Raw genomic sequence first — 14,018 nt, forward strand, 5'->3', positions numbered from 1 at the left:
AAAAATTATGTTACATCTTTTTTATTACAACAATTGTTAATAGAGGCATATCTGAAAAAAAAAATTAATGTATTTTAGATATTTGTAAATCATCAATGATTTCTAAAAAAAAATAATTATGTAACAAAAGTAGTACATTATATTAATTTAACTTGTTTTTATCTTAAAAAAAAAAAAAGCGATCCAATTTTTAAGTTTTTATGATAAAATATAAGTTATACTAACACGGCATTTTTTTATACATATAGTACAATATGAATTAAAGGGGCTTTTCACACGTAATATTTACACTCTTGGTAAAGAAACCCCCAAATAAGTTAGCCAAGTAATACTCATTTATTAAATGGTATATTTTCATTTGGTTAACACAGCTAAACATTTTAATTTATTTATAAGAATTCAACTGTGTAAAAAAGAGATTACAATAATATTCAAACACATTTTTCAATTAACTGGATAGCACTGTCTTATTTTACATCATCAAATTATTATTTATTTAAAAATAAGTTAATTGTAACAATCACAGCAAAGTGCTATAATTATATAAAATTTGAAAAAGCATTTAATTATTCCCGTATCTTGAATTACAGCTAAACATAATTGTAAAATAGATATGTATGAGTAATGCTCGTATCCATGTGCGAGCCTGTGTCTCTTCCTGTTGCTCATAAGCCATACAACGAAAACTTGAAATGACGTTGCTCCAACACCTTTCCAGAACGTTATCTTCGACAACAGTGCATGACACCATTAGGTCATAATAATGCACATGAGGCCAATCATTACACTGAAATAGAGAGAGAGAAAATACACTACACAGAGGCCTCTTTAATTTTTTGTTAACTTTTTTTATTTTATTTTTTATTATTTCTTGAGAAACCTTAAAATTACAAAAACAAAAGAAGGTTACAACTTACAACAAGATACACTAATTAATTCTCTCATCCAAACGAAAATGTTACTGAATTGAGTAAGAGAAGGCGTAGAGGATGCAGCATTTAGAGAATTAGAGTAAAATTGTACACATCATTAGATGAAGATGGGATTCTCCGAAGGCATTTTGGGTGTGTCCATCAAGCATGGACTGAGCCTGAACATGAGAATGCAAAACTCCATTTGGCTGAGAGCACCATCTCCATCCAAATCACCCTCCATTAGCATGCATGCGAGCTCGTCGTCCCTAACGTCCAAACCGAGCAAGTAACAGTTCAACTTCAAGCTCTCGAACGTGATGAGACCCTTGTTCACGTCCATCAGCAAACGGAAGCCACTGCAAAGCTCTCCGATGAACCCTTCTGCTCCTAAGCGTGCAATCATTGAAGGGAAATAGTCCTCGAAGTCCATAACATGGTCCAGTTCCATTTCCCTAGGAACCTCTCTTTCGATCGGCTATGCTTTTTAGAACACTTTGTTGTTGTCCTTCTTCTTAATATTGTTCCTCACTCTCTCTCTCTCTCTCTCTCTCTGATTCTGCTGAGGAATGATATTGGTAGCTTGTCTCAGAAGGGTCTTCTGTTTATATATGATGAATAATCACAAACAGCCAATTAAGATATGGGGTTTTTAAATTTTAATATTATTATACCTTCTATTCATGAATCTTTCCTTGTAGTACCAAGATTGATTCTTGCCAAAATAATCTATCAGACTTTATTTACCTTCTAATTAATTAGTCTAAGATAAAGCATTATTAAAACACTAGCTAGTACAAAAAAGAAAAAAAAAATGTACTATAAATGATTTTTGAAACTTTCTCAAAGTATATTTATTATAATTGTACATTTATTACTCAAATTCAAAGTACTAATGATGTTTTATATGGGTTTTCTCTATTATATAAAAAATGTTAGATGTTTTTCACGTTTTAAGTAATATTAGTTGATTAACATTATTTTTACATGTTTTTATTTAACAAATTGCTATTTTTATTTCTAGATGTTTTTTTTTAAAGAAACAATAAATGAGAATATTTTGGATATAATATATTAAAATTAAATATTTTTTAAGGAGTGTATAAAACTTTAAATATAAAAAATTATATTTAAAAAAAAAAAGGATCAACTAACAAGTTGAAAGAATTTCGAACTGGTTCATTCTCACGTCTGGTTGTGTACTTTCCCTTCCATACTGTTACCACTTACCTACCGCTTATAATTACTTTTTCCCTCCCCTATGCCTATTTTTCTCACGAGGAAGAGTAGTTTTTCATGTCTACAAAATATTATTCCTTTTTATATCTCTGCTTAAACTAAGAACACATTAATTTAATTAGAATATGTATAAATTATCGGTACAATTTTTTTTATATTGTTATATAATTATAGATTGTTGTATATATATATGATATTCTTTTTATAATAATTATTTCAAGAGGTATATCTAAATATTAATTGATAATATAAAAAAGCATATTGACAATATATGGAGATTAATTTTTATATTAATATATAAATATATTTTTATTTATAATGTTTGTGTTATTTACAATTTATTTTATTTTATCCTGATATCTCTATAATGTTAAAATAATAATTTATTATTATTTAAGAATTATATATTAGGTGACATAAGAATACAATTAATAATAATTATTGATATGATCTCATACATTTAAATTAGTACACAGACAGAAATATTCTTTTCATTCTTTTTTGTTTGTCGGATTTTTAATAAAACTTTGTTTATATTTATTTATCAATTTCAAATTTTTAGACCACATTAATTATTATATAATCAATTATATTTTATATTTTATTTGCTTTTTAATTAATTTATATGATAACTAATATACATTTATTATGAAGTAAAAATAAAGAAGGTATAATAAAAAAAATTAAAATTATTGTCTAAAAATATGTATTCTTGTGTTACAAAAGGAGAGAGTAATGAATTAAAAAATAAAATTATGATGAAGAAGATTTATATATATATCTATTGTTGTGTGGGTAAATTTGGGGGCAATAATTTGGTTTACTGTTAAAAGAAGTATGGTAGTACTAGTCTGTTTAAAGAGGAAGGGTGTGAAAATAATGATGACAAGTGGCAGGTCAATAAATATGATGTGAATGTTTCAGTTTTGGAACTTATGAGAGCTTTTATTATTGCAACAAATGCTTTCTTTTTCACTGAGATGTTGTTCTCCTTCGTGGAAGGTGCGCCAGCTTTTTTTTGTAACCATCTCAAATGTACGCATTATTATTGATAACGTATACTATGTGAGTATTCACCACTATGCATATAGCCTCTACCCATTTAATGAGAAGGTTCCACATTTGTGTTTTATCTGATGTGACGCCGCATGTGCTTCTTCACAGTTACACTTTTTAAAAATTAAAATTAAAATTAAAAATAATTATGTGATGGCGTTTTGTGATTGGAGATACAGGATTTGGGGACAGGAGTCGGAAACAGAAGATTTTGATCCCTATACTATACAGTTAATGTTACAAAGACATGTACATATATAATCAACATAACTCATATTTTTTATTTATTTTATTTTTTTTTATACTTCACAAACATGCACTTTAAGCCTTTGTTTGGATTTGAGGATGGAAAAGGGAAAGTGGAAAAAGAAGGATTTGAAGGGAAAGTGAGTGAAAAGTGAGGTTGTTTGGATTAAGGTAGTGTTTGTTTCGGGTGATGTACTGTTTACGAGCAACGAAAGGCGAGGAAAGTGTGTGTTTGTTTCCGGTGATTTGCAACGAAGGAAAAGCAAAGAAAAGGGAGGAGAAGCACTGTTGCTATCCTCGCACAAAAGCGAAGAAAGGAGAAGAAAGCCACGTAGGATTTGTGAAAACCCGAAAATGCCCTGTACCATGCATGCATAATCGATTATACGAAGGAAGCATAATTGATTATGGTTGGCCACATAATCGATTATGGCCTTGCATAATCGATTATGGCTAAACATAATCGATTATGCAAGGCCATAATCGATTATGTGGCCAAACATAATCGATTATGCTAGAGTATTTTCGCTTCCAGTGGAATCCAGAACGGCCCGTTCCAAAAATAAATTTTATGTGGAAAATGCGAACTCCGAACGGGCCGTTCCAGTTTTGGAACGAGCCATTTCAAAGATGGACGTTGTGGGTTAATTTGTAACCCCAGAACGGCCCGTTCTGGTCTGAGAACGGCCCGTTCTGGTCTGAGAACGGCCCGTTCTGGTCTGAGAACGGCCCGTTCTGGGTATCAAATTTTGTTATATTTTGTTATTATTATTTATTATTATAAATATTATTATTTTTATTTTTATTATTATTTATTATAATTAGTATCATTATTATTTATTATGATTCTTATCATTTTTCTAATATTTATTATTATTCTTATTATTATTTATTATTTTTTTAATAAATTATACCTATTAATATAATTTTATTGCAATTATTATTATTTAAAATAAATAATATTATACTCATTTTTAATCCAACGGTAAAAGTGTAAATTATATATTCATCTATTAAATTTTTAATTTTTATCTATCATTAAATTTAAAGCAAATATTTAAATTAAATTATTTTTAAATTAATATTTTATAATTTTTTTAGGTAAAATTTATATATTTATCTTTTAATTATAATAATTAAAAACCTTTTTTTAACCAAAGGGCAAAATAGTAATCTTACATAATTATCAATTAAAAAATTTATTTTTATCTATCACATCAATCAATTCACTCACAAACTTTCACAAACTTTCTCTACACTTTCCACTCGCTTTCCCTTAATCCAAACAACCTCACTTTCCACTCACTTTCCACTCACTTTCCCTTCAAATCTCTTCTTTTCCACTCCCCATTTTCCATCCTCAAATCCAAACAAAGCCTAAGGCTTTGTTTGGATTTGAAGATGGAAAAGGGGGAGTGGAAAAGGAGGGATTTGAATGGAAAGTGAGTGGAAAATGAGGTTGTTTGGATTAAGAGAAAGTGAGTGGAAAGTGTAGAGAAAGTTTGTGAAAGTTTGTGAATGAATTGATTGATGTGATAGATAAAAATAAATTTTTTAATTGATAATTGTGAAAGATTACTATTTTGCCCTTAGGTTAAAAAAAAGTTTATAATTATTATAATTAAAAGATAAATATATAAATTTTAACTAAAAAATTATAAAAAATTAATTTAAAAATAAATTAATTTAAATATTTGCTTTAAATTTAATGATAGATAAAAATTAAAAATTTAAGAGATGAATATATAATTTACACTTTTACCCTTGGATTAGAAATGAGTAAAATATTATTTATTATAATTAATAATAATAACAATAAAATTATATTAATAGATATAATTTATTAAAAAAATAATAAATAATGATAAGAATAATAATAAATATTAGAAAAATAATAAGAATCATAATAAATAATAATGATACTAATTATAATAAATAATAATATTAATATTTAATATAATTATTTAAGGTATTATATATTAAATATTAATATATATATATAAATTAGATATAATTATTTAATATTAATATTTAATTTATATATATATATATATAATATTAATAATTAATATAATTATTTAAGGTATTATATATTAAATATTAATTATATATAAATTAAATATAATTATTTAATATTAATATTTAATTTATATATATATATACTATTAATATTTAATATAATTATTTAAGGTATTATATATTAAATATTAATATATATATATATAAAAATTAAATATAATTATTTAATATTAATATTTAATTTATATATATATAATATTAATATTTAATATAATTATTTAAGGTATTATATATTAAATATTAATTATATATAAATTAAATATAATTATTTAATATTAAAATTTAATTTATATATATATAATATTAATATTTAATATAATTATTTAAGGTATTATATATTAAATATTATATATATATATATATACGGATCAATTAATAAATTAATGTGCCCAGAACGGGTCCGGAACGGGCCGTTCTGGACGCATTTTGCATGGCTCTTTCACATAACCAGAACGGCCCGTTCTCATACCGGAACGGGACGTTCTGGGGAATGTGGAACGGCCCGTTTCAAAAGTGGAACGGCCCGTTCTGATTTCGCGTTTTCCTCATAAAATGTATTTTGGAACGGGCCGTTCCGGGGCCGTTCCGGATTCCACTGTCAGCGAAAACACCCTGCATAATCGATTATGCTTGGCACATAATCGATTATGGCCTTGCATAATCGATTATGCCTCACCCATAATCGATTATGGAAGGCCATAATCGATTATGTAACCAACCATAATCGATTATGGTCCTTCATATATATTAAATGACATCAAAACTAATCTTCAATGTAGGAGCTCTTCCGCAATCACTCACGACCAGCCACCACCAGCCACCACCAGCCACGCACCAGCCACGCACCAGCGACGCACCAGCCACGTAACAGCCCGTGAAGAACTTGAACAACACCAACCGAAATTACTCAACGGAAATTCTGTGAAGACATACCAATAATTAGTCAACAATGGCAGAGATTCCTCTTATATTATTATTTCAAACGCAACGACAAAGCTCCTTCAATAATTAGTCAACAATGGCAGAGATTCCTGCCAGTATGCATGCATGAGACAAGGACGGTCCGTGAAATGCCAGAGATTCTCTACTGCATGGCACATGCATGAGAGGGGTATTTTCGGATTTTCACAAATCCTACGTGTCTTTCACCTCCTTTCTTCCCTTTTGTGCGAGGAGAGCAACAGTGCTTCCCCTCGCTTTTCTTCGCCTTTCCTTCGTTCCAAATCAGCAGAAACAAACGGTATCTTTCCACGCCTTTCTTTGCTTGTGAACAGTACTCTCCCGGAAACAAACACTACCTAAGGGAAAGTGAGTGGAAAGTGTAGAGAAAATTTGTGAGTGAATTGATTGATGTGATAGATAAAAATGAATTTTTTAATTGATGATTTTGTAAGATTACTATTTTGCCCTTAGGTTAAAAAAAGTTTATAATTATTATAATTAAAAGATAAATATAAAAATTTTAACTAAAAAAATAAATATAAAATCTTAATTTAAAAATAATTTAATTTAAATATTTGCTTTAAATTTAATGGTAAAATTAATTTAAGATTCTTTTTTAATTTTATTATTAGCAATTTTATAATACAAATAAATAATATTATTATTTTAATAATTTAATTGATATTTTGACTATATTTAAAATATTGAAAAAAATATTTTTTATGATTTAAATATTATATATATATATATAATATAAGATAATTTTTATTTAAATATTAAATAGAGACACATGTATATATTATTTTAAAAATTAAGAAAAATTCTAAAAGAAAAAGCTTTTGCCAGGAGTCGAACCCAGGTCTATAGCTTGAAAGGCAATAATCCTAATTGTTGGACTACTGGGTTGTTTTAATTTATTTGAAGCATAATCGATTACGTACTTGGACATAATCGATTATGCCCCAGTGAATGGTGAAGCATAATCGATTATGTACCTGAACATAATTGATTATGCCCTAGTAAATGGCCCCGTTAACCTGTATCGTAGGACGAATCTATGCATGCATGCAAAAGACGCAGAAATCACATGTTGCACGTGATGGACAACTGCATTTTCAGAAGGGCAACCACGTCTTTCTATCCTTGCCAACGTGGTTTTCTCCGCTTTTCTCCATGATTTATCGAAGAACCCTCCGTACAGCTCTCCCGCCTTTTCCCGTTTTTCTTTCTTCATATTTCACTCGAAATAAACACGTTCCATACATCACTTTCCATCTCCATAAATAATCTTTCCATAGAAGCGAACAGGGGCTAAATGTTTTGAATTTTTCTCCTTAATGTGAACCGATACTTGTTTCTTAAGCTGTTTACCAGGACAATAGCTGTCGGCTGCATGCTACGCAATGCCAAGTGCAACTAATTATGAAAAAAGTTATCTTATTTTGTTTTTAAATATTTATGTAAAATTTGAGGAAAAACTCACAAATTATAATATATTTTTTTTATATGTATAACAACTAACACTGTTATCTCAATCTAGTAAATTATTTGAATTATAAGAATCGAAAAGTTGTGGTATGAACGAGATGTTAAGTTTAAAATATGTGGTCACTGTAAAAAAAATCTATTGAATTATAAAATTATTTAAAAATGAAGTTTTAAAATATAAAATACTTTAAATGAATAGGCCATATATCCCACCTACAAAATAAAATGGCTGATGTATAAGTTGAACGGTTTTAATTAATAATTTATGTACGGGTTGACTTTTCCCCAACAAATTAAAATTTTAACATAGCATAAATGAATTAATTAATGTTGTCGTTTTATGATTCATTATAATCAAACTCAAAATTGATCTAAATCATTCGATTGTCACCACGTGTAACACTCCATTTTTTATTATATAAATTATAATATTAGTATTTAATTAATAACTTTAATGTTTTTACTTTATTTAATAAAAGGTGATTATATTTATTTTAATTATTTGATATGCTTTAAATTATAATATAAGATATTTTAATTAAGGTTTTATTTTAATATTTTTTAAATTAATTAAGAGATGAGAGAATTAGTAATTAAGGTTATGTATTTTAGCTGAAAAATGGTTAAAGAAAAGGTTAAATTAAAAAAAAAAGAGTTTTAATTAATTGTTATGCATCTTCTCTTTTTACATATGTTCTTCTTTTTACTCTCAGAGCTAGGAGAACAGGAGTAAGGAAGGAATCATTCCAGAATCGATCATCCATCTTTCTTTGTTCAACAAGGAAAGGGAGAGTAAGAAATATCACTTTTAGCATAGCAATGTATGTTGAGAAGCAAAATTGGCTCCCAATGTGGTCTCTATTGTATGCCTACGTATGAGGAATTTTTCCTAAATGCGTATGTTATGTCTCTTATTCTTTTTACATGTTTCTAATGATATGAATTGTTTGAATGTATGAACAATTGTATATATTTTAGATCATAATTGTATGATCTGAGGCCTATATGGATTCTCATGAAAAACCTTAAGTGAACTTGTTGTGATAGTTGTGTAAAGATATTGGTTGTATGTATTAATTGAGTGATATAGAACGTTAATTGTATGTTATAAAACACTTCTAGCAACTAGATTGTAAATTTTGGTGATTTGACGCATAACTTGTGTAACGCCTGTTTTATAATTTCCAATATTATACATGTATATATATATATATATATATATATATATATATATTAAAAAATAAAAGTGTATTATTAATAATATTATACGTGATAATAATATTTTTACAAATAATATTTACAATAATGTACTATTTTACACATTATTTCTTTCTACCACTTCTATTACAATATTTACATTGATAATGAAAATAAATTTACAACTGAAATAAAATAGATCCATCAAATAATCTCTACATTCCAATTTCTTCCAAGGAAAACAGCAACAATAACTACTGCAAAATGATCTGGAATCCCAAGTAGATCCATCTATATATTTTGTAATATATTTAATTTAAAAAGAAAAACAAAGAAAAACGAGGAGTAAGAACAATATCCAATAAATACAATAATTCAAAAGAATGTACAAAACTATTTATAATCAATATTAAACATATATATATATATATATATATATAAATATATATACAGATCATATATTAGATTTTCATGTTACAATAAAATTTGAATTATACTTGTAGTGACTAGTCATAATGTTTATATGTATAAAAATTTACTTATATTAACCATTTGAAATTTTAAATATATATATATATATATATATATCATAATATTATTTTTGAAAGAAACCAAGTTATAATAAAACTGAATACTAAATACTTCCATTTTAATTTGTTGGAAATAAAAGAAATTATAATAGATAAAAAAAAATACACATATGTATTTATCTATTTATTTTAAATATGGTAATTAAAAATTTTAAAAATATAATTTTAAGAATAAGGCAATGATAAGGGAATTTATAATATTGTATGAAGAATTTCAGAATATTACAATTCTTCCCCACTTACAAAAATTTCGTCCTCGAAATTTTCCAGAAAACAGAAATGGGTAGACTCCTCGCATCTTGCTTTCTAATTCCATGTAAACTCACTACCTTATTGATGTACAACTCTATCAATCTCTCCAAGGAATGTCTAATGTTAATAAGTATAAGATGAGCAAACTTGGTGGGTCTATCCACTATAATCCAAATAGAGTCAAATTTCTTAAGCAACTCTAGATAAAACTACCATTAAGGTCTATCTATACACCATCTTACTTCCAAAATGGGGCGTTTAAAAGTTGTAAAAATCTTAAAGACTTCTAGTGTTCTACCTTAGACTTCTGTCATACTACACATGAGTACAAAAATTCCTCTACTCCTCTCTTCACCTTAGGCCACCATGCTTCCGCTGCGCTACTCTGATACATCTTAGTGGCTTCTAAATGAATATTAAAAGTACTCTTATGTTCTTTCTCTAAGATCATCTTCCTTAATTCGAGATTACTAGGCACAAAGATTCTATCCTTAAATCCCAAAACACCATCAACTTCCACTCTTAAAGAGCTATTTATACCCCTACCAATCCTTTCTACCTGATTCACTAAGAAAGGATCTAACTCCTAAGGTTCTCTAATCTCATCCATTAATCTATTAGTCCTTTCAACATACTCAATTCGATGTTCCTAAGGGTGAGCTCACACATCACACTTAAGTCTCTAACCTCCTCAATCAAATCCAACCCTTAAATCCTCAAAGATGATATGTGAATGGTCATTTACTTTGATGACTCTCTCCAAGGATTAAGCGCCTAAGTGTAAGTTCACTATATACTCATACTCGGTCTCCAAGTCTTATCACCAAAATGAATTAACTAATTATGTTTTTCCATTTTCCTTCAACAATCCATTTGTTACTCGAGTCATACCTAGTTTTATACTACTAGGATTAATTTCACAAGTCAAACTTAAATTCCTAATTTAAACCAAAAGATACATCTCTTTAACTACAAAGGAAGATAAATATAGAAGTTTCCTACTTAAAGCATCGACCACCACATTAGATTTACCCAGATAACAACTAAGATTAAAATCCTAGTCCTTAACAAATTCCAACTATTTCTTCTGTCTCATATTCAACTCCTTTGGGTCAAACAAATATTTAAGACCCTTATGATCACTAAATACCTCAAGCTTAGAATCATACCAGTAATGTCTTCAAAATCTTAAGTGTAAATATTACAACCTCTAACTCAAGGTCATGGGTAAGGTAATTCTTTTCATGAATTTTCCATTACCTAGATGCCTAGAAACATAAACTACTACCTTTCCTTCTTGCATCAACAATCCACCCAAACCCGTCTTTGAAGCATCATTATATACCACATAAAAATTACTAGAGTCCAGCAATATTAACACTAGCCAATTTTTCTTTAAGAGTTTGAAAACTACTTTTACACTTACTATTCCTAAAGGCAACTCTATCTTCCTGGTTAATCCAGTCAAATGTAATGTTATTTTAGAAATTTCCTCAATAAATCTCCTATAACAATAAGTTAATTCAAGAAAACTTATATCCACACTAACTAACTTTGGTATCTCCTACTTAAGCACAACTTCTACCATAGATAGATCTACATTATATCTCCACTAGAAATTATAGGACCTAGAAAACTCACCTCAAGAATCACACTTAGATAACTTAGTATAAAGTCATCTTGGATATATTTTCACCCCCAACTCCAATATAATGATATCACATCCTAAGGTCAATCTTACTAAATACACAAACACCCACTAATTGATCCATAAGGTCATCTTTCCTCATATCAACATACATGCATATCAAATCATATTAGAATACCTACTTAAACTTTCATATATATCTTCCCTAAGCATGTACGAATCAATCACCGTTTACACCATATATCATGTACATGAACAACCTTTACCACATAGAATCATACAACCTTAAAGAAACTTTTGATCCACGAGACAACACCTTAAAACATCATAACAAAATATGATTTTATCCTTGCATTGCCTAATAACTCACAAACATCATGATAGCATATATATATCCCTTCAACAACTATCAAAGAAAATGATATACAGAGAGTTATATTCATCCAAATGATCTCAAACCTATCACCAAAAGAAATCTAAGAGAATAAGCTACCACTCTTATGAAGACTTGAAATTCTAGAATGTTCATATACTTAGCTAAAAATTTCAAAACTGTAATAGATATAATTAGCGCTAACAGCTAGACCTTTGCTCACTAAAATATTCATAACGAAAGTTCTAGATCTCCATCGTACCTGATTTTGGTGCCCTTAGAATGATAATATCCAAGACTACAACTTTTATGAAGATCATAAAATTCAATTCTGTCAATATAATACTTGTGCTGGCGCAACAAAACTGTAGCTAAAACGTTCCCTGCACTGATCAATAAAAGAGCGCACCAAAGTCTAAGGCCACAAAAATACCTTAAAACACTTCCAAACCATTATTTAAGCTTCTTCCTACAATTCTAAACCAAAACAACTCACATATTCAGCACAGAGAACTTAGAAACTAAAATAAAATCATCATACAACCTAACCCATAAAAATCAACATGTAAGCATCAAAACTCAAGAAACCATATATAAAAAAATTAAAAAGTAATAAAGGAAATATAAATTAATTCCAGTAAAGGTGGCAGTGCCTCCTAGTTAGGAATAATTTATACCTTCCAAATCATGTAATAAAAATAACGAAGATGCACACTTTGGCCTTTCATTAAGAACATTCAAAACTTCAATTCTCAACACACAACCTCCTTAGATTCAATCGCTGCAACTATAGACTTTATCTACCAAATAAGCATAGTAAACTCATAACTCACAGTCGGTTGGATCAACCTGCTCTGATACCACTTAATGTAACGCCCGTTTTATAATTTCCAATATTATACGTGTATATATATATATATATATATATTAAAAAAATAAAAGAGTATTATTAATAATATTATACGTGATAATAATATTTTTACAAATAATATTTACAATAATGTACTATTTTACACATTATTTCTTTCTTCCACTTCTATTACAATATTTACATTGATATAATGAAAATAAATTTACAACTGAAATAAATTAGATCCATCAAATAGTCTCTACATTCCAATTTCTTCCAAGGAAAACAGCAGTAATAACCACTGCAAAATGATCTGGAATCCCAAGTAGATCCATCTATTTTGTAATATATTTAATTTAAAAAGAAAAACAAAGAAAAACGAGGAGTAAGAACAATATATCCAATAAATACAATAATTCAAAAGAATGTACGGAATTATTTATAATCAATATTAAACATATATATATATATATATAAATATATATACAGATCATATATTAGATTTTCATGTTACAATAAAATTTGAATTATACTTGTAGTGACTAGTCAGGATAAATGAGCATCATCATAATATCAACCAACAAAAGGATATTTCACCTTAACCAACAAGATAATAGTTCACCTTCATTCCTTACTCATTTAAATCCCCAAGGTCAAACCTCCAGCTACAAATAAGTCAAACTTTATCTTCTATGGCCATAGAACAATATTTATCTTCATAAATACGTGAAGAAATAACAACAAACGAGTCCAAGATATCACAACTATAACATAGTTGCTTATAAATATATTTACAATAAATATATCTATGTAAAAAGAATATATTAAGAATACCAATGATATAAATAAAATGCCAATCATTATAAAATAATTAAACAATATAAAAGATGAACACCTTAATAATTATTATGGATAAAAATAATCATAGGTTAAGCAAATAAATGAGGTTAGGGACACCCCACTAAATAAATACACATAAAAAATAACATAAATATATAGATATACTAATATATAAAGTTTTAAAGAGATAAAGTTCTCCTCCCCCTTACCTTAGAATGTAGACTTAACAAGAATTAACTGCGTCAAAATTTAACTATCCTCTTCCTATTCACTATTCTCTCTCTCTCTTTCTCTCTTTCTTTCTCTC

General features: G+C 27.8%; 1 protein-coding gene across 1 annotated transcript; it reads right to left on the minus strand.

Annotated features, from left to right (window-relative positions):
- Nucleotides 1–1,029: 1,029 nt before the first annotated feature.
- LOC109806630 (calcium-binding protein KRP1) lies at nucleotides 1,030–1,362 on the minus strand. The gene has a single exon (XM_083064852.1). It carries the CDS (start codon nucleotides 1,360–1,362, stop codon nucleotides 1,030–1,032), a length of 333 nt encoding a protein of 110 aa, XP_082920978.1.
- Between the last annotated feature and the right edge of the window lie 12,656 nt (nucleotides 1,363–14,018).

This window comes from Cajanus cajan, chromosome 10, assembly GCF_000230855.2.
Source record: "Cajanus cajan strain Asha chromosome 10, NIPB_CcT2T_4, whole genome shotgun sequence".
NCBI classification, from domain to species: domain Eukaryota; kingdom Viridiplantae; phylum Streptophyta; class Magnoliopsida; order Fabales; family Fabaceae; genus Cajanus; species Cajanus cajan.